Source organism: Malania oleifera, chromosome 11, assembly GCF_029873635.1.
Source record: "Malania oleifera isolate guangnan ecotype guangnan chromosome 11, ASM2987363v1, whole genome shotgun sequence".
Classification (NCBI taxonomy): domain Eukaryota; kingdom Viridiplantae; phylum Streptophyta; class Magnoliopsida; order Santalales; family Ximeniaceae; genus Malania; species Malania oleifera.
The window spans coordinates 30,639,938-30,661,791 of NC_080427.1; the positions used below are offsets into that span (position 1 = coordinate 30,639,938).

The 21,854-nt window shown below is 34.4% G+C and overlaps 1 protein-coding gene across 1 annotated transcript in view; it reads left to right on the plus strand.

Moving 5' to 3' along the window:
- The window catches only part of LOC131168155 (ferredoxin-dependent glutamate synthase, chloroplastic-like), a 115,942-nt gene extending 106,678 nt beyond the window's left edge, over positions 1–9,264 (plus strand). Inside the window, exons 28-33 of the mRNA XM_058127406.1 lie at positions 1,760–1,902; positions 2,006–2,099; positions 2,423–2,661; positions 2,757–2,835; positions 8,347–8,430; positions 8,727–9,264. Of these exons, the coding sequence (XP_057983389.1) occupies positions 1,760–1,902; positions 2,006–2,099; positions 2,423–2,661; positions 2,757–2,835; positions 8,347–8,430; positions 8,727–8,888 (801 nt within the window). The 3' untranslated portion in view covers positions 8,889–9,264. The remainder of the gene's footprint in view (positions 1–1,759; positions 1,903–2,005; positions 2,100–2,422; positions 2,662–2,756; positions 2,836–8,346; positions 8,431–8,726) is intronic.
- The last annotated feature ends 12,590 nt before the right edge of the window (positions 9,265–21,854 follow it).

Sequence of the window (21,854 nt, forward strand, 5' to 3'; positions counted from 1 at the left end):
TAGAAGGTCCTTTTTAGGCTGGTCTCATATAATTTCCTCTCATTTTGGAATCTTCTATAGTTAGCTGGTGTCCCGCTCTGTTTTGCTTTGGAAATATGTGACTTACACTTGTTTTCTTCCTTTTGTTGATGAGGTTTGGAGGAACTTCTCTAGTGACGGTTGGGAGGTTGTATGTTTCTGAATCTAAGGTGACCTGAGGAGATTTTGGTGATGTCAAGATTAAGAAGTTTAATATTTTAAAGAACGATGACAATTTTGATCATATGAAGATTTGGGTACTACTTTTAAGGATTTGGTTTACAGGAGAATGGCTTTTAACAATGACATTGAAGAATTGTTGTTAAAAGATGAAATGAGTTGGAGACAAAAGGTTAGATTTAAATTGGGGAAAAGAGGGGCTTTGAAATGGTAAGTTTTGGTTAGCTAATTGAAGACAAAGGAAGAATGTGATAAAATATTTGGATACTGGTGGAGGAGATGTTGTGAGAGGTCCAGCTGTTATCATGGGTGAAGTCAATTATAAGAGTTTGTATTCGAGGAAGAAAAACCTTATGATTGAGGAGCTAGATTGGCTTTTTTGTTTTAGGTTATACAGTGATGTGGTTGGGGTTTAGAAGAAGAGGAGATTAGGAAGACAGTATTTTGTTTAGATTTGGAGAATGCTCCAGGATTTGATGGGTTCAACTTGGCTTTTTTTTTTTTTGCAAGGTTGGGAGGTGGTTAAAACTGTACTGATGAAAATTTTTCCAGATTTCTATGGTAATGTAGTGATCCCAAAAATATGAATTCCACCTTTATTACATTAGTTTATAGTAAGGATCATTAATGTTAATAATTCCAGACCTGTTATTTTGATTACAAGCGAGTATTAGATTATTTGAAGGTCCTCGCTAATACGCTTCTTGTTAGGGGAGACTCTTTCTCACTCTCCATCCGATTTTATAAATTTTGGATGCAGTACTTGTAGCGAATGAGATATTTGAAGATAGTCAAGATACTATGAGTAAAAGAAATGTTTAGTGCTAATATTAGATTTTGATGAGGCTTATCCTAGGGTGCATTTGAGGATTTTGGATATAGTATTTACAAGGAAATGGGTTTCACTTGAGATGGGGAGGTTAGATCATAGGTTGCTTTCTTCTGCATCCTTCTCAGGTATTATTACTAAAGAATTTACAACTTGGTTCTTAGCCTCTAGAGGGGAGATCCATTGTCTTTTTTCCTTTTATCTTGGTTGTGGATGTTTTGAGCTGGATGATTGAGCTGTTGTTTGCAGTTTTGTTCCTGGCACTGAAGTGGGAAAGTTGTGGTTGTTTCACGTGCATTTGCTGATGATACAATTTTCTTTTTGTTTGCTGATTGCTCCTCCTTTTGTCATATTCTTGCCATCCTTTAGGGCTCCCAGTGATACAAAGTGAAAGCATAGTATCACTAACAAATCAAAGTTGAAAATCTTTCCATCAACCCCAATGTTCCAATGGGCACCCTTTCCCATGCCAAAGCTTGAACAGTTCATTGTTTTACAGGCGATACTCATGCTTGATGTGAAAGTTACTATAAATATCACACTATCCGTAAAAAAAATTCATATGGTTATATCTGTCACTTCAAACTGCAGGTGATTACTGAACCAAAAGGTTAATTTTGGAAATATTTAAGGGGAAAGTATGGTAGTATATGCCACTTTCCCTCAAAGCATCCAGTAGTTGTCTGCTCCGTTTGTGGCCAATGCTACAGTTTTGTTGTATTTTGTTTGCAGATATCAGATGCGATTGTGAATGAAAAAGTGGTGAGTAAAACCATCAAGATATACAATGTTGACCGTGCTGTCTGTGGCCGCATAGCAGGCGTGGTTGCGAAAAAATATGGTGACACTGGTTTTGCCGGACAGCTGAATATAACGTAAGACGTAGCTTTGATGTTGGCTATATTGATGTTCTAAAGGATGCATTTGTTGTGTGTGTTCTAATGAAAACTAACTAGAGTGTTTTCTTCATTCCTCCAGATTTGAGGGGAGTGCTGGGCAGTCATTTGCATGTTTCCTGACCCCTGGGATGAACATTCGACTTGTAGGAGAGGCTAATGACTATGTGGGAAAGGTGTGCATTTCTGTACTCTTCTGGAACTTCAAGATTGATTAAAAAATCAACTGTATTATTGATTACCCATGCTTTAGTCTTGTCTGTCTAAATTTGAGAAAATGTATTTTAATCAAATTCTGGGTTTTGACTTAACATGACTGGTTAAGTGGCTTTGGAAGTTTCTCTTGAAGAATGGACAAGAAACTTAGTTTCACATGGATTCGGGTGTGTTTAGTCCATTTGTCCAACTTGAGTTGAGCCAATTTTCTAGTGTTTAAAAGTGATTATATTTTTTTCATTTCAATTTTATTTTGTGAGCTGACACAAAATCTAAATGTTAGGGTATGGCTGGAGGTGAATTGATTGTGACTCCTGTTGAGAATACTGGGTTTTACCCTGAGGATGCAACTATAGTGGGGAATACTTGCCTATATGGGGCAACAGGTGGTCAGATCTTTGTAAGAGGAAAAGCAGGGGAGCGTTTTGCTGTCAGAAACTCACTTGCTCAGGCTGTTGTGGAAGGCACTGGGGACCATTGTTGTGAGTACATGACTGGAGGCTGTGTAGTTGTACTTGGAAAGTGAGTACTGATTTTACTTGCACTTGTGATTAAAATTTAATAAATTAAAGGGTAGCCATGATTTCTGGTGTCCTTTTTCATCAATATTTTGACAGTGTGGGTAGAAATGTGGCTGCTGGAATGACTGGAGGTTTGGCATACATTCTTGATGAGGACGATACCCTCATTTCCAAGGTTTGTTCCAGTAAACTTATTCCCCTGCATTAAAGGTGTATGGCTTGTACTCGCACTTAATTGCATTTCCAAACTCACATTTCAATGCTGCAAGGACACTCTTGTTGTACATGAGAGTTGGAAAAAAGTAAAAATATATTTTAAACAACTTCTATTATTTTTTTATTTTTCAAAATTTTATGGATATTTTTATTTTAGTTATATTTAAATTCACATGATCATGATACTCCCTAGTGCACAGAGCTCCCACGTAGGTGGGGTTTAGAGAAGGGGTGGTCCACAATAGGTCCATCATATGTAGCCTTGCCTTGCATTTTTACAAGTGGCTGTTTTCATGCCTCAAACCCATGACCTCTGCAATGATCATTATATTCATTTTAATTAAAAATTTATATATAAAGTTATTTGTTTAATGCCCAAAAATTAATTTTGGATCTTAAATTTGTTAATGGCTATTTAGTCATTTAGCATTATTATTATTTGTTAGAGTTTGGTTAGTAATAAGTATGAGTTAGTAATGGTATTATGGTCATTCCAATTGTACTTGACATATATTATAACTATAGGGAGAGACCTATCATTTGTTTTAGATCTTCCATTTTACCCAATTATTCAACATGGCATCAGAGCATGATTCTGAAACCTAAATCCTAATTGTTACCACCACCATCAAAACCAAAGCCTAAAACCCAAAATCTGCTGCATTCCTACCATCATAGAAGAATTTCCAGCAATAATATAGCCCTAGAAAACAGCCAGCAGCAGCATAAAGTCAGACCAGGCGCTCAAATTTTCTGGGCGACACTGCCAGTTCGAGAACTTCAAATCTACTATAGATTTGGCAAAAAACAACACCATAGTCACCCACAGACACTGCCGATCTGCCCTTCACTGGAATCCCATCTCCAGGCAGTGTCCCACGTGCCCTCATGCGCCAGTCGAAGGCTGCCAGGGCCAACCCCACGCGTCGGTGTGTGAAGCTACTTTCTGGCATGGTTTTGACCTGAAATCATCGAGCAGTGATCCAATCCCTCTATTAACATGTTACTGGAATTTTTCGTGATGTTTTTTGCCCCAAAGATCTCACTTTTTTTAATTGCCCATGTGCGGCATCCAAGGAATGGTTATTTGATGCTTCGTGAAGCTGTTTATCAATGGTTATTGAGTTTATTGGGTCTGAAATAGTGGGATTTGCTGTGTTTTTTGATTCAATGTTCTAATTCCTTCCATATATCAAAATATCAAGCTGTTGGGCTTGTGTTTTGCTCAAAGATCCAATCTTTGTTGTGACCATGCACTCGTGGTAATTTATTAGTTGTTGTTTGGTGTTAGTAAGCCATTGGTGACTTTCTTGGTGCAGTGGCTGTGCTCATAAGCTGTTTTTTTGTGAGGTTGTGGCAGTGATATATAGGTTTGTTAGTGATTTATCCGTGTTAGTTTCAGTGGTTCACCTCCCCAATTGTTCTAGTGCTGGGTGTTGCTTTCTTGGGGCTGCGTCTGAGTTTCTAGTGCTGTGGCAGCCATGTACTAATTTATTCGTGACTTGTTCGTGGTGGGTCACCTTGTTTTTGGTTGTTCTGATTGTTCCAGCAATTAATCTTATGATCATTGGTCTGAGTTTGTGAATGTTGGGATGGAGTTTGCAAATCCCAAAAGTATAGCTCCTTCGTTAGTCACTTGTTTGAGTGAACCACGTACTGTGACTATATTATAGGAGAAGTTTTCAAGGTTTCTATAGTATCAATCGTCTCAACAAGCTTCTCATCACATTGCGTATTTTGCCCCAAAAAGGTAATCCTACAATCTGTATGTCATCTGGTATCCTTCATACTAGTCCTTGGGTTATTGATTTTGTTGCCACTGACCATATGATAGGTGCGACCAACCTATTTTATGATCTCCAGTATCCTAAAAATCTGCCTCAAGTTACCCTTGCTAATAGGTCCACTATTGCTTTTAAGGGGATAGGAATAGAAAATCCTACTTCAATCTCTCTTTATTCTGCTTTATATGTTCTTAAATCTTATTTCAATTCATATCAATTCGTAAGCTTACAAAGTCACTAAATTGTTCTATTACATTCTTTCCTAATTCCGTGCTTATTCAGGATCTAAAGACAAGAAAGACAATTGGCACAGGATGTGAGGCTCGTGGATTTTACTACTTAGTCTCCTACTCTCCTTCTCCATCCATTGCCAATACTGTCGCAGCTACACCACTTCAAATCCATTGTGGCCTTGGTCATCCATCCTTGGACAAGTTGAAACAGCTAGTTCCTACATTGATTTCTATACAATCTTGAGTGTGAGTCTTGTCAATTGGGCAAGCATCATCGTGTTCCCTTTGCTTCCCAAGTCGACAAACGGGTGGTTAGTCCTTCCATGTTAGTCCATTCCGATATTTGGGGTCCTAGTCGTGTCACATCAAAGTTGGGGTTTCGGTACTTTGTTACATTTGTTGATAACTACTCTAGGATGACTTGGTTATATTTAATGAAAGATCGTTCCAAGTTGTTTGATATTTTTTGTGCCTTTTGTTCCTAAATAAAGACTCAATTTGATATGCCAGTCAGGATACTTCGTAGTGATAATGCTAAGTAGTACTTCAGTACCCAATTTATTACTTATATGACTAATTCTGGTATGATCCATAAGTCCTCTTGTGCCCGCACTCCACAACAAAATGGAGTTGTGGAGCGGGAAAAAAAAAATAAAAATAAAATGAAATTCTTGAAGTCACTCGTACCCTATTGTATCAAATGAATGTCCCTTAAGTTTTTTGGAGTGATCTTGTTCTCACAGCTTGCTCCCTCATCAATAAATGCCATCTTCTATCCTTGGTGGTAAAATTTCATATTCAGTTATCTTCCTTTAGGCTTCTTTGTTCTCCCTTCCTCCTTGTATATTCGGTTGTGTGTCCTTTGTCCATCAATTAACTCCAAGAATGGATAAGTTGGATCCTCGTGCTATCAAATGTATTTTTATGGGCTATTCCTATACTCAAAAAGGTTATTGATGTTATAGTCCTACTTTACATCGATTCTTTGTCTTTGTTAATGTGACCTTCTTTGAGTCTACGCCATATTATTCTAATTCCTTGAGTTCTATTGATTTTGATGAGTCCCTTTGCCTTGCCTTCCAGACAAAAACCTAGTATCTATGCCTAATCCTCCTACATCTTCATCCAGCTTGAGTCCTTCATGTCGCTTGGATCATCCCAATTTGTAGGTCTACACACAACAACTCAAGGGGGAAGTGCCTCCCCCAGCCTCTACTACTGTGCCTCTAGTTCCCTCGTCAGATAATCTTATTTACCCTGATGTTGATCCTCCCATAGCTGTTCAAAAAGGTAAAAGCACTTGTACCCAACATTTGATCTCTAATTTTGTTTGTTATGTTTTCTTGTCATCCTCTTATTACTGTTTTGTTAGTACTCTAATTTTGTTGCTCTTCTAAAATCTATTTCTAAATCCCTATCCCATTTTAGGTGGAGGATAACAATGGTTGAAGAGATGCGTGCACTACGTGATAATGATACTTGGAAATTTGGTACCACTACCTCCTGATAAGTTTGTGGTTGCTTGTTGTTGGATGTATAGTGTGAAAGTCAATCCTGATAGTTTTGTGGCTCGTTTGAAGGCTCGTCTTGTTGCTAAGGAGTATACTTAGGTGTATGGTTTTGGGTTATTTAGACACATTCTCTACAATCGCTAAACTTGCCTTGTATGTTTATTCCTTTCTTTAGCCACCACTTGTCATTGGCCTCTACCTCAGTTAGATGCGAATAATGCTTTCCTACATGGTGATCTGTGTAAAGAGGTATATATGGAGCAACCATCCGCGTTTGTTGCTCAGGGGGAGTCAAGCTCAGTACGTTGACTTAAGAAATCATTGTATGGATTAAAACAATCTCCAAGAGCATGGTTTGACTATTTTCATGTTACAGTACTTGAGTTTGGCGTCCATCGGTGTACAGTAGATCACTTTGTATTTTATCATCATACTCCATCTAGTAGGATTTTACTTATTGTGTATATGGATGATATTGTGATCACTGGTGATGATGACTGGGGCATCCAAGACCTAAAACTTTTCCTATAGAGTAAGTTTCAGACCAAGGACTTGGGACCATTAAAGTACATCTTAGGTATAGAAGTACTGAGATCTTGTACGGGAATTGTCTTGTCATAAAGTATGTTCTTGATCTTTTAGATGAGACAAGGTTATCAAGATCCAAACCCATTGATACACCCATGAATCCCGATAGTAAGTTAGTGTCAGATATGGGTGATTTGTTGCCTAACCCAGGTTGGTATTGGTGACTTGTTGGAAAGTTGATTTAGCTCACAGTCACTCAACCAAATATATCCTTGAGAACAAGTCATCGAGATGCAGTAATTCGCATTTTGAGATTTCTCGTAGGTGCACCTGGGAGAGGTCTCTTATATCAAGATTTGGGTCACACTTATATTAAGGGATATACAGATGTAGATTGGGCCGGGTCACCTTCCAACCGAAGATCCATAATCGGGTATTGTATCTTTGTCGGTGGGACTCTGGTGTCTTGGAAAAGTAAGAAACAAACTGTCTTGGCTAGGTTTAGTGCTGAGTTTGAGTACAGGGCTATGGTGCACACCACATGTGAACTTGTTTGGTTGAAGAACATGTTGAAAGAACTAGGTTTTCCACATTCTCAGCCTATGGATTTGATGTGTGATAATCAAGCTACTATTCATATTACCTCCAACCTTATCTTCCATGAGCGGACAAAGCACATTGAAATTGATTGTCATTTTATTCGAGAGAAACTTGTATAGAAGCTCATTACAACCTCTCATGTGAAGTCTGAGTTTCAGCTTGCTGACTGGTTCACCAAAGCCTTGGTAGGTGCTTGTGTGAAATTCATTTGTAGCAGGTTAGGAACATATGATATACACGCTCCAACTTGAGGGGAAGTGTTAATGGTTATTTAGTCATTTAGAATTATTACCATGTGTTAGAATTTGGTTAGCAATAAGTGCGAGTTAGTAAGGGTATTATAATCATTCCTATTGTACTTAAAATATATTATAAATAGAGGGAGAGACCTATCATTTGTTTTAGGTCTTCCATTTTACTCAATTATTCAACAAAATTGTTCGGGAAAAACAACTAAAATTCATAAAATCAAATTTAAGTGTTTTTTAGAAAAGAAAGCCATCAACAGAAATATAAAACTATTAATGTAAACATACACATTGACATAATTTGTTTCTTCATCATATGCAAACATAAATTTAAAAAAGAATCATGAATGATACCAAACAGGCTGTTTTATGCTCATGGATGACAGGTGATCATTCTAGCACCTAAGGCGAAGGTTCATATTACGTTTGTTCTATATAGCTTTGGCTTAGGTTTTCTCAAAATTTCACTTGGTGGTCTGAGTACTTGGGTTGACTAGATTATTGTTTTTTTTCCTTGAATTTGTTCATTTAAACTTTGTGTTAATGCTATGTATTACTATGGACAGGTGAATAAGGAGATTGTAAAGATTCAGAGAGTAACTGCATCTGTGGGGCAGATGCAGTTGAAGAGCCTCATTGAAGCCCACGTTGTAAGCAATTGATTGAATTTATCATCTATGCACACATGTTGTTTGTACCAAAGTGCAAATATTTTTAAAAAGGGAAGCTCACATATGATCCTAGGTTTTTCTTTATGCTTGAATTTATATTTTAGATTTTATTGGTCCAGCTCTACCAGTTTAATGACCTCTTTCTGGTATTTTATCAATCAATTTTGACATTTCTAATTTTTTCTGATATGACAAATTTCCACCCAATGAAAACTTGCATGGTCGCTATTTCATTTCTCGGAGATCATCTTACATTTTTGCTTCATTTGGTGAAGGAGAAAACTGGGAGCAGCAAAGGCTCAAGTGTGCTGAAAGAATGGGACACATATCTGCCACTCTTTTGGCAGCTGGTTCCACCCAGTGAAGAAGACACACCAGAGGCTTGTGCGGAGTTTGATAAAACGGCCACTGGTCAGGTGAGCTTGCAATCTGCATAGGATACTGATAGCGTGAACGCAGCATAGTAATATAACCTGAAGATGCAACCACACCCAGGACAAGTCAGGCGTAAGATGGATTTTTAGGTTGGAAATTATCGCGACTTGCATGATTTGACAACACCCTTGACATTGCTGGATGGCCAAGATATTTGATTGAAGATGATTGTCCGGAGTGGAAGACTTGCAACTATCGTATGGTGCTCTGTATAGTGATGCTGCAAAATCTGTAAATTCTCTGGCGCTTTAGATTTTTTTAATCTTGTCTAAGTTTCCTTTGCTTGTGATAATAATACAGTGTCATCAGTCATGGCTTGCCATTGCTGCACGGTACATTTAATCGATCAATTTAAATGAGATGAACAGTTTCTCTAAATAATAGTTCTTGATCTTGCTGTGAATAACTCGATTTCTGGCGAATCATTCTGGGTCCTGCATTTTTAGTTTTGCCCCAGGTACTTGTATTGTACATGTGATATACCCTATATTTTACATGAATAGGATTTTTGCAGACTCCCTTTTTTTAGTGGACAATAAAATGGCTAATGTCGACTCACATTTCATATCCGGGCAACTGGATGTGTAAGGTGGTGCATGCATGTTTTCTAATTATGTATATGCTTTTGTCGCATAGGATTGAACATTGTCTTGGAGATCGGATGAGGCATGTACAAGAGACTTATTTCTGGCATGTACAAAATGCAGCAATTTTCTTCCACTTAAATTGAAAACTCATGATGGGTAGTTTTTTCTTTCAAGGATTTCCAAGAAGTTTACCGGAAGAAGTTGAAATGTTTGCAAACGCTGTGTCTGTTCTTCTGATGTTTCATTAATGTTTGTGTTTCTCAAAGGTTTCTGAAGGGACTTTTGAAGGGCTCCTAAGACGATTCCAAGAAGTTTCCTAAAGGTTGAAATGTCACTGATAGCTTTTTCTGTTTTTCAGATGTTCGACAGTGGGCGTTTCTTAAAGGTTTGTAAAGATTTTTCCTCAATGAAGCTTCATATGACTAAGAGTAGGATGGGAATAAAATACAGTGGATATCTATTTGTATGTGGATGTAATAATTTTTATATATACATATACAGAAACAATAACCTTACGGAAACTTTTGCTATCCCAACAAATACTTCCCGTTCCTTAATCTTGAAATCAAAATGAATGATTTCTGTATTTCTTGAATAAATCTTTATACAAGCTAATACACTACTTATAATACAATCGGATATGCTAAAAATGGAAACAATCGCCTAGAATAATCTCTCTTAATAATATATAATTCTCTACATAAATATCCCCTCAATCACTCCAAGATACTTTGAATTTCTACACTCCCCTCAAGTTGGATCATAGATATCGATCATATTCAACTTGCAGATGAAATCATCAAAACTCTGTCGAGCTAATCCTTTATTAAAGATGTCTGCTGTTTGTTCCTTGGTAGGCACATAAGTCATACAAATAGTTCCTTCTTCAACCATTTCTTTGATAAAGTGTCGGTCCATTTCTACATGCTTAGTCCTGTCATGTTGAATTGGATTAAGAGAGGTATTGATGAATGTTTTTCTATTACAGTAGAAGTATTGCATTTGTCCCAGGTCTTTAACTTCAAACTTAGCGGCTAGGACTTTCTTTAATCTTTCCATCTCCACTGTATCATCTCTAATTGGGATTATATCATTAACATACACAATCAGAATTGTTTTCTTCCAATTTTTCTGAATGTTAGAAAAACATATTGTGATCTGATTGCCCTTGTCGATATCCTTGGTTCTTTATCACCTTCGCAAATCTATCGAACCATGCTCTAGGAGATTACTTGAGTCTATACAGGGACTTCTTGAGTTTATATACTTTGTCTTCTTCACATTTCTTACTGAAACCTGGTGGTATCGTCATGTAGACTTCTTCTAACTCACCATTTAGAAATGCATTCTTAATGTTAAGTTGTTGAAGTGACCAATCCTAGTTGGTAGTCAAGGACAGGAGAACTCGAATTGTATTCAATTTTGCCACTGGTGCAAACATCTCCGTATAGTCAATGTCATAGGTCTGTGTGTTCCCTTTTGCAACGAGACGAGCTTTATACCATTCAACTGTTCCATCAGCTTTATATTTCACTGTGAAGACCCATTTGCAGCCTACTAGCTTCTTCCCTCTCGGCAAATTCATAACATCCCAAGTTCCATTCTTTTCCGGACCCACATTTCCTCCATGATGACTTCCCTCCATTCAGGAATCTCCAAGGCTTCTTGGATATTCTTTGGAATTTTGATCCTGTCTAGGTTAGAGGTAAAAGTATGATACCCTATAGACATAGTTTTATAAGACATGTATTTTGACTAGGGATAGAGAGTACATGACCTAATTTGTTTTCTGAGAGCAATGAGTAAATTGATGTCATTAGGTGCAGACTTATCAAAAGAAGCTTATGGTCATTTGGATCTATTACCTGATCAGGATTGGGCGTGGACTCATGGTTGCTCAGAGCTATCACCGGTTCCAACTCTCTTGGTGCTTCAGGTATGAGATTCTCCCTATTCTTTGATTTTGACTTCCTTGAGTAAACAAGTATCTTCTTGTTATTTTGTTTTTCTGCATCTCCCCTTAAGTTTAAGTGGTCTTTTGTACATGAAAGATTAGGTGACAGATCAAGGAATGGTGTAGTGGTGTTGACAAACTTAGTGTATGACACATATTCATCAACAAAGAAATCAAAGAACCGATCTTCACTCCAATTCTCCCTTTGAAGAGAGGGCTTTTGGAAGTAAGGAGTGGTTTTAAAGAACGTGACATCAAGGCTAACAAATAATTTTTTTTGTAAAAGGATCATAATATTTGTAGCCTTTCTGAGTAGGAAAGTAACCAATAAAAACACACTTAATGGCACAAGGTTCCAATTTATCCCTATTGTGAGCATGAACATGTACAAATGTAGAACACCCAAAAATTTTTAGGGAGAGATTGGAGTTGAGCCGAGAGTTGGGAAAATATTCTTGGAATTTTTGGAGAAGAGTGGAAAAAGAAAGAACCTGACTAGACATTCTATTAATGAGATATGTAGCTGTTAAAATGGTATCGCCCAACAAATATTTTTCATATTTGTAGTGAACATCAATGTTCGAGCTACTTCAAGAATATGCCCATTTTTGCGTTTGGCAACCCCATTTTGTTGAGGGGTATCCACATAGGAACTTTGATGGATAATTCCATTTGCTTGAATAATGTCCTGAGATAGTATTGAAATATTCTGTACCATTATTAGTACGCAAGATTTGAATGTGAGTTTGGAATTGTGTTTGAATCATAGAATGGAAATTGATAAAAATATAACAGATTTTAGTTTTATCTTTTAACAAGTAAATCCAACAAATACAAGCGTAATCATCAATAAAAGTAACAAACCATTTCATGTGAGTGCAATTAAGAGAGTGTGAGAGCCCCCCATAAATCACTGTGAATCATTAATAAAAGGTTCGGATGGTTTGTATGTAGATTTTGGAAAGGAATTATGATGGTATTTTGCAAGTTCACAAATCTTACACTGAAAATCAGAAGGCGTCTTATTTGAACAAATGGAAGGTAATAAACATCTTAAGTATTGAAAATTTGGATGACCCATCCTAGAATGCCATAATAAAATTTCACTATTCTTAGAAACAGATGCAGAATCACAAATAGTAGTTTGATATTGTTCACTCACATTAGCCTCCTCAAAGTAGTAGAGCCTTTTACACTCCTTAGCACTGCCAATCATCTTCCCCGATGATAGGTCCTAGAAAACACAATGAAAGGGAAGAAATTTAGTAGAACAATTGGAATTCTCAGTTAATTGGCTAATGGATAGTAAGTTGTAGGATAGATTAGGAACATGAAGAATGGACTCCAGTGTGGTGGAGTCAGAGAGTCAGATATTCCCTTTGCCTGCGACAGACGAGAGTGATCCATTCGCAATTTAACATTCAAATTTCCAGCATAAGGTGAATATGATGAGAAAAGATGATAGACATTGGCCATGTAGTCAGAGGCACCAGAATCAAGAATCCAAGGATTTTGGATCTAGAGGTTATACTCAAGGCTTGAAAAAATTTACCTCTTTGGGCTAAAGAACCTGAAGAAATATTTGTGGAAGACGAAGCTCTGTAATAACTAAACGAGGTCTGGTCTGCCGACCTATATAGACCTTGCCTCAACATTTTCTCATCAATCCCAATCTCTTTGTTGGAACCCAAACCGTCAAAGTTTCGCTCCATTCTTTCCTCTGCTTCTTCTTCTTCTTCCTCCTCTCGGCCACGCAACGCGGAGCAATGGCCAGTGTTATCGAGTGGGAGATTGTGTCGAATGTCAATGAGGCGGCGAAGGACCTGGTTGACACTACGCTTGTAGAAGGCAGATCGTGGAGATTGTTAAAAAATATGTTATATTTATTTATTTATTATGGCTTTTATCATAACCGTTGGATCATCTTTAAATCCAATGGTTGTATGGTGTCATATATATGTTTGTAAGCCATGGAAAAAGGAATGTGTTGCTTGTCATTTTGTGCAAGGAGAGTTAGAGGGAGCTTTCTCTCTAGGAAGATATTTTCTTCACTGGTTTGAGGTGAAGGGGTGTACAGGGGTTCTGGGATCGGGGAGAGTCTGATAAGATCTTATACTACCATCGTTTCATAGTAGATTTTTCTCCAGGTACACGCTCTATGGACGTAGGCAATCTTGCTGAACCACGTAAAATCTCTCATCTATATTTTTTTTGTGAATGTTCTTTGAGCTATTTATTTTGTTGATCGGAAGATTAAAATCGCTGCATGTCAGCACTAAATATTAAGATCAATCCTAATAATATAAAATTGCAACAATATATCACTTTAGTATGAAACTTGAATGAAAATACAATTTATCATTAGTAAAGGTGCACAAGAAAAGCACATTTGGAATGTACTATTTCATTAAACATTACCTTTAAAACACATAACATAAATAATATTTAGGTATAACTTTTTAGTATGTTTTTAGTGAGATTAATTTTCATATTTATGTATTTTGATAATTAGTTTTGATAGTAATACCATAATTTAACATATTATTTTATATTATTTGTTCAACATAATTAAAAAATATTGATAAATTCATATGAATAATATAATATTTATAAAAATTACACGTACTATGTAAAATTTTAAAAATATTATGGACATGTATATATGATATAAATTTATTTATGGCAGATCAATTTAAATGTAAAAATTAATTAAGAAAAATAAAATACAGATATAAATTATAATAATGTTGAACGAGGATTTAAAATATTTTATTTTATAATATATGGAAAGTTGAAGACTTAATAAATTACACATGCTTATGTTTTTATATATAAACATATATTTATATATAATTCTAGTGTTTTAATATTTAGAGCTTTTTGGTGAAAGATAAATGAGAAAACATTCATTTATTCTAATTTTAATGTATATAATATATGTAAATTGAAATGTAACATGATATAAATATTTTTGTATTTTGGAGTAATATTAATTAAAATTAATTGTATAATTTAGTGGAGAAAAATTGTCTTGTGCTGTATATATATTGAATATTTTAAAAATACTTTTTTTAATCATTTATACAAATTTTAGTGTATATAATATATATATATATATATATAAATAGAAATGCAACACAGTATATATTTTTATATTTTCAAATAATATAAATTAAAATTAATTTTATACTTTTAGTAGATGTAAATATAAACAAATGATAAAAAAAATAGGAATTAATAATTTGAATTAATTTTATAATATAAAATTATTGTGAAAGAAAGTGATGGAAAGCTATTAAGTTGAGATTATTTTTTTTAAAAATATTAGTGAAATTTATTAATGTTGTAATTTTTAAATTTTATCTTAAAAAAAGAAAAGAGAAATTTAGTAGAATTGAGAAAGAGTTTAAAAAATAAATTTAAAAAAATATTAAACAATTTAGTGGTGCTCGTGTGGGCCCCGCCCCTCAACTTCTGCTGTGAGAGAGGAGAGGAGAAAAAAAAAAAATCAAAAGAAGGTTTAAAAGAATTGTGGGGTGCACCATTTTTATACTCACTTCGTAAATCAATGTGATTTTCTATGCTTTTTCAGTGTCAAATCAAATTTTTTTTTTTTCAAAAAGATAAAGAAGAAAAAAACAAAGCCTAGATAATATCCAGTTAGTAGAAAACTAGAATGGATCGCAGTAGATCATGGCCCAATCACAATTGATATGGGTGTGAACAAGGTGCATGCATGCCGCTGCTAGCACATAGACTGGTAGCTAGGAATAAACATATAGATATAGCTAGGCCGGAATTGGCTTCTTAAAAGTACTAAAAGTTGCAGCCTACACAGTTCATACCAATCCAAACCTCCACTGCACTCTCTCCACAAGTTTTTCATGGCTGCTAGCTAGGGTTCCATATCTATCTCTACTCAGCACTTATTAAATAAATACAAGTGGACCAATAAAAGGTCTTCAAGATATCTCAAACATCCTAACTCTAATAACTTCAAATCCTAGCAAATCACAATTTAAAAGTCAAACTATTAGTTTAAAATAATTTATTAGTATTAAAATCAAGTTAATGAAACCTTAAGAGTAACATATTCTAATTTAGAATTTGTTCAAGTAAATACTAAAGTGTTAAGTGAGTAAATATATGTCTTCTACCATGGCTGAGTTGGTAAATTTCTTACCAATAGTTTAAGTTTATCCAATCAAAGGTTTTTGTTCTGATCAACTCTGGTTAAGATGCATGCTTCACTCCCTATGAATAATTCTTATAACTTTGATTAAGTTGATTCAGTACTTGTGGTTTTGTACTTTGTCATAACATTCTTGGAAAGCTGCCTCTTGAAGGGGGAGAATTTTTGAGTTGTCTTAACCAAGTGGGGAGTTTGATATAAAAGGGTAAAGGTAAGATAATTGATAAATATATTCATAGATTCATTACTAACCTACTTTATCGTAAGTAAGGTTAGAAAATTTAATTAATTACTATTAGTTCGTTGATTTCTAAACTATACCTAAGTCCAAAGAAGTTGACACTCACAATGTGCTCTACCAAAGTTAAGTTTAATTGTGCGGTTGTATGAGGAGAAGGTATGAGCACCCCCTTACACACCTACTTTTTCAAATGGTGTCAAGTTAACCTTTGATTGTTTTAAGTTGAACCAAATAACATGTCATTAACACTTTATTATTATTATTATTATTATTATTATTATTATTAAGTATTGAATTCACTCGCACCCCATCTGGATTCTGCTTACGGGTATAAAGTTCATCTCTCCTAGTCAATTTGTAAAAATACAATTATCTCTCTTCAAATTACCATATCACACCTACTTTTTCAAACAGTGCCAAATTAACCTTAGATTGATTTAAGTTGAACGAAATTACATGTCATTAACTCTTGATTATTATTATCATCCTTTAAGTATTGAATTCATTCACACCCCATCTGGATTTTGTTTACGGGTATAAACTTCATCTCACCTAGGCAAGTTTTAAAAATACAAGTGTCCCTTTTCAAATTACCATATTCAGATTAATTACTGATATATTCATGCAATTAAAATTTTTAATAACTTCAAATCCTAGCAAATCACAACTTAAAAGTCAAACTATAGTTTAAAATAATTTGTTATTATTAAAATCAAGTTAATGAAACCTTAAGAGTAGCATATTCTAATTTTGAATTTGTTCAAGTAAATGCTAAAGTGTTAAGTGAGTAAATATATGTCTTCTACCATGGCTGAGTTGTTAAATTTCTTGCCAATAGTTGAAGTTTATGCAATCAAAGGTTTTTGTTCTGATAAACTCTGGTTAAGATGCATACTTCACTCCCTATGAATAAACATATAGATATAGTTAGGCCGGAATTGGCTTAAAAGTACTAAAAGTTGCAGCCCACACAGTTCATACCAATCCAAATCTCCACTGCACTCTCCCCACAAGTTGGCATGGCTGCTAGCTAGGGATCCATATCTATCTCTACTCAGCACTTATTAAATAAATACAAGTGGACCAATAGAAGGTCTTCAAGATATCTCAAACATCCCACTCTAATAACTTCAAATCCTAGCAAATCACAACTTAAAAGTCAAACTATTAGTTTAAAATAATTTGTTATTATTAAAATCAAGTTAATGAAACCTTAAGAGTAACATATTCTAATTTAGAATTTATTCAAGTAAATACTAAAGTGTTAAGTGAGTAAATATATGTCTTCTACCATGGCTGAGTTGTTAAATTTCTTGCCAATAGTTTAAGTTTATCCAATCAAAGGTTTTTGTTCTGATCAACTCTGGTTAAGATGCATGCTTCACTCCCTACGAATAATTCTTATAACTTTGATTAAGTTGATTCAGTACTTGTGGTATTGTCCTTTGTCACAACATTCTCGGAAGGCTGCCTCTTGAAGGGGGAGAATTTTTGAGTTGTCTTTACCAAGTGACGAATTTGATATAAAAGGGTAAACGTAAGATAATTGATCAATATATTCACAGATTTGTTACTAACCTACTTTATCGTAAGTAAGGTTAGAAAATTTAAATAATTACTATTAGTTCATTGATTTCTAAACTATACCCAAGTCCAAAGAAGTTGACACTCATAGTGTGCCCTACCAAAGTTAAGTTTAATTGTGTGGTTGTATGAGGAGAAGGTACCAGCACCTCCTTACACACCTACTTTTTCAAATGGTGCCAAGTTAACCTTTGATTGTTTTAAGTTAAACCAAGTAACATGTCATTAACACTTTATTATTATTATTATTATTATTATTATTATTATTATTATTATTATTATTATTATTATCCTTTAAGTATTGAATTCACTTGCACCCCATCTGTTTAAGTATTGAATTCACTCGCACCCCATCTGGATTTTGTTTATGGGCATAAAGTTCATCTCACCTAGTCAATTTGTAAAAGTACAATTATCCCTCTTCAAATTACCATATCACACCTACTTTTTGAAATGATGCCAAATTAACCTTAGATTGATTTAAGTTGAATGAAATTACATGTCATTAACTCTTGATTATTATTATCATCCTTTAAGTATTGAATTCATTCACACCCCATCTAGATTTTGTTTACGAGTATAAACTTCATCTCACCTAGGCAAGTTTTAAAAATACAAGTGTCCCTTTTCAAATTACCATATTCGGATTAATTACTGATATTTTCATGCAATTAAAATTTTTATTGGTGAATTATCGGTCTTTAAATATTGAATTCATTTATACCCCATTTTTAAATTTTGTTCAATAGTATAAACTTCATCTCACATAAACAATATGAAGAAATACAATTGTCCATCTTTAAAATGACATCTTCTTTCTCTCATTGGCATTCTTGAAATGAGGAATAGCTTCCCAAGAGGGGGGAGTGAATTGGATTCTTTTTAATATTTTAATGATTTATCAACTTTTAATTTTAACAACCTAGAAAACAATATATATATATATATATATATATATGTACATATATAAATAATAATCACACTTCAAGAATATAGAAATTTAAATTTACAAATCAATCAATGTAATCATGATAATTTAATCACTCAATTAAGATGTAAGAACTTTTGTTGATTTCCTTGTAAACTCTTAGCAAACACTTTACTTGAACAAGATTTCCGCAGATTAATCAACGTACTCCCTTCTTAGGTTTCCGCAAACGATTAATCAAAACGTACTTTCTAAATATCAAGTGCTTTTTGTTTCTTTCTCAATTTAGAAACTGCAACCTGCACATATAAATCATATAACAACAACAAGTAAGAAATGTAAAGTAAATCAGAGAGAAAGAGATAAGAATTTTTACGAGGTTCGGCTTCAACATAGCCTATGTCCTCGCCTTTAGCAAAAACACCAAAGGATTCCACTATATCAGTTCCGTTACCTGGTAAAACAATACCAACTTACAATATACTCATTCAATTAGGTTAGAGCCCGCCTCTCCAAATAACAACCCCTTATTTGGTTCAACGATTCAATAACTCAGAATCGTTTAGAAAAGATAACAAAGGAATATGTGTACGAAAGAGAACTCTCACAATAGAGTGAATTAATACACCAATCAGCTCACTTTATACCTCAAAGTAATTCAAATATAAGAATTTTCAAGCTCAATTACTTGGTATGGATTATCAAATAATTTTCCAAAGAAGATAAAAGATTTTGATCGTTGGAAAACTTTGCTTTAGATTGTAAATCAATTTCAGATCAGAGATTTTATCTCAAAAGAATTTTAGATCCTTTGAAAACAAAATTTTGAATACTTGAAGATTAGTTGATCTAAAACCTTTAAAAAAAAAAAAAACTTACTTTGATCTAAAAGCCTTTGAATATCTCTAGATCAGAAAAGTTGTTGAAAGTCACTAGATCTGGAAACTTTAGAGGATTTCTCAATTTCAAAATTTTTTTGAATATTTCATCAAAGTTCTTTCTCTTATGTAATTTCTCTTTGAGATTAAGACTATTTATAGAGGCTTTAGAAATCATCCATTACTCCCAAAGATTTCTAAAATTCATTTTCAAATATTTTGAAATAAATGTATTCAAAAACGTGGTTCAAAAAATCTTTTCGTTGAGAAATTTATTGCAAACATTCGAGTGGTAGTCACCTACCACGACTTGGCAGTTGCCTGTCATAAAGCAATTTTCAAAACAGAATGTAGGCAATCGCCTGTTAGAACCAAGGCAGTCGCCTGTCTAGCTACTGACTTTTAAAAAAGCTTCTATTTTAATTTGGCAGTCGCCTGCCTCAATATGGCAGTCGCCTGGCCTTTCATTGTTTAAAAAAATTTCTTTTCTTAAACCCTTTCTTTTTATTGATTTGAAAAATTATTCTTTAGAGTATATGTTTAAAACATATTTTTAACTTTCTTTAAGCTTCAAATTTCTTTATACTTGAGATTTACTTTGAAGTACTTACATTTGAGAATATCCTTAAAAGTATAATTTAGTCTTCAAACTTGTTCTTCCATCATCTTTGTAGTTGCATTCTTTCCTTTGAGCTTTTCTCAATATGACTTCGTTCTTCATGCTCTTTGTAATCCATGAACTTTCTTATGCACTTGCACTCTGTTATTTTCCTGAAAACTTTTACTTAAAACATATTAAATATATCATTTGATTTGTTATCATTAAAACAAGAATTATAAGCCTTATTAGGCCAACAATCTCTCCCTTTTTGATGATGACAAATAGAGAGAGCAAAAATAATAAGTTTTTAAAATTCATGGCTCCCTTTATCAATAAGCATGTTATATTTTCATGACTCCCCCTATCACAAAGCATGGTATATTTAGAGAAAAAAAAACTTCATTAAAAGTCACAAACATACTTCATATTTTTGCACTACAACTTTCTCTCCCCCTTTGGACATCTATCAAAAAGGAGGGAAGGAGGAAAAATAGAGAAAATACTTCAAGTTAAAATACTAGTTCTAGAACACCAAAGGTTGCATAGCCGATAAAACTTGAATACATAAAAACACATAAAAGTAAAAATCAGTCAGAAGCTTCCATATTTTCACTTTCATCATCTTCTTTTTCTTGTTCTTCAGATTCATTCTGTCCTTCCTCTTGATAATTGTCATCTTCTCCTTCTTCTTGCTCTCTAGATTCATCCTCACTAGAAGTAGCAGAGCTGATACTCATAGGAGTTTTTCCTTTCGAGGAGCTAGCTAATTGTTGCTCAATCTTTTCAACCCGTTTATCAATTTGTGAACAGTGGGTTTCTATGGATGTAACCTTTTCTTGCAAAATACCAAGACCAGATCTCATATCACCACTGAATGTCATATAATGGTTGAAAAATGGAACAAACCATGAAGGAGTGTCTGCAGCAAGCTGAATTGAAGTTGTGTGGAAAGATGATGAAGAAGGTGGTGCAGACTAGACATTCCTATGTCCTTTATGGAACCATCCTTGAGGAGAATTCATATAGCCCATTCTTTTTAGAACAGTATCATTAAAGATATCATAATATGTCTTGCTAGTAAAGTTGAATGATGGAGTTAAAACATTGAAATGGGCAAAAACCATATTCAACATTCCTGCATATGGTAAGACAACACGGGGAGCATCAACTTTCATAATAATCCACTGAATAATCAAGCTTGGAAGATCCAACTTTTTCCCTTTGAGGATGCACCACATTACAAAACAATCCAAAAATGAAATGTGTCGTGAGAACCAGATCGTGGTAAAATATTGTATGTAATGATCTTATGCAAAATGAGGGCTTTCAAATTGAGTAGCTTATAAAGTGGAGGATGACCAAAATTTACTGGAATGTCAGTCATTACTAGTGGCAAAAAATCTTGTGGTGTGAAACCTTGAGCCATCATCCATTGTTTCTCAATAATATGAATCTCAAAATCCCCTGGCTTAATTTGTAGAATTTTTCCCAAAGATATGGGATTTAGTTGAATCTCTTTCCCAAGCATATTTGTTTTGATTCCATTTTCATATCGCTCCATATTTGCATAGAAAATATGTACAACATTAGGATAATACCCTTTAACTTGGTAGGTGATGAACTTATCCCATCCAATATCCTTGAAAAGTTCCAAGATTTCGGGATAATCTGAATTAAAGAACATTAAGTTGAGTACCTTACCTAATATCGGGTCTGCTGAAGCAATTTGCTTTCGGTAGAGGTGCTTGGCATGTGGAGTGACCAACCATTTCTCCACTTCATCGTTATTGATTTTTATGGAAGATGAGGATCCTTTAACACTAACGGATTTTTATCTAGGCATTTTTAGATGAAGAAGAAAATCAAGGAAATTTGAAGTTAGGTTCGGTGTTTGTGTGGGAAAAGGATTTGATGCTAGGTTTTAAGATGGTTTTAAGTGAGATTTTTGTATGGAAAGTGATGGAGACGAAGGGTTTTTAGAGAGAAGAATGAATGGTCAGGCA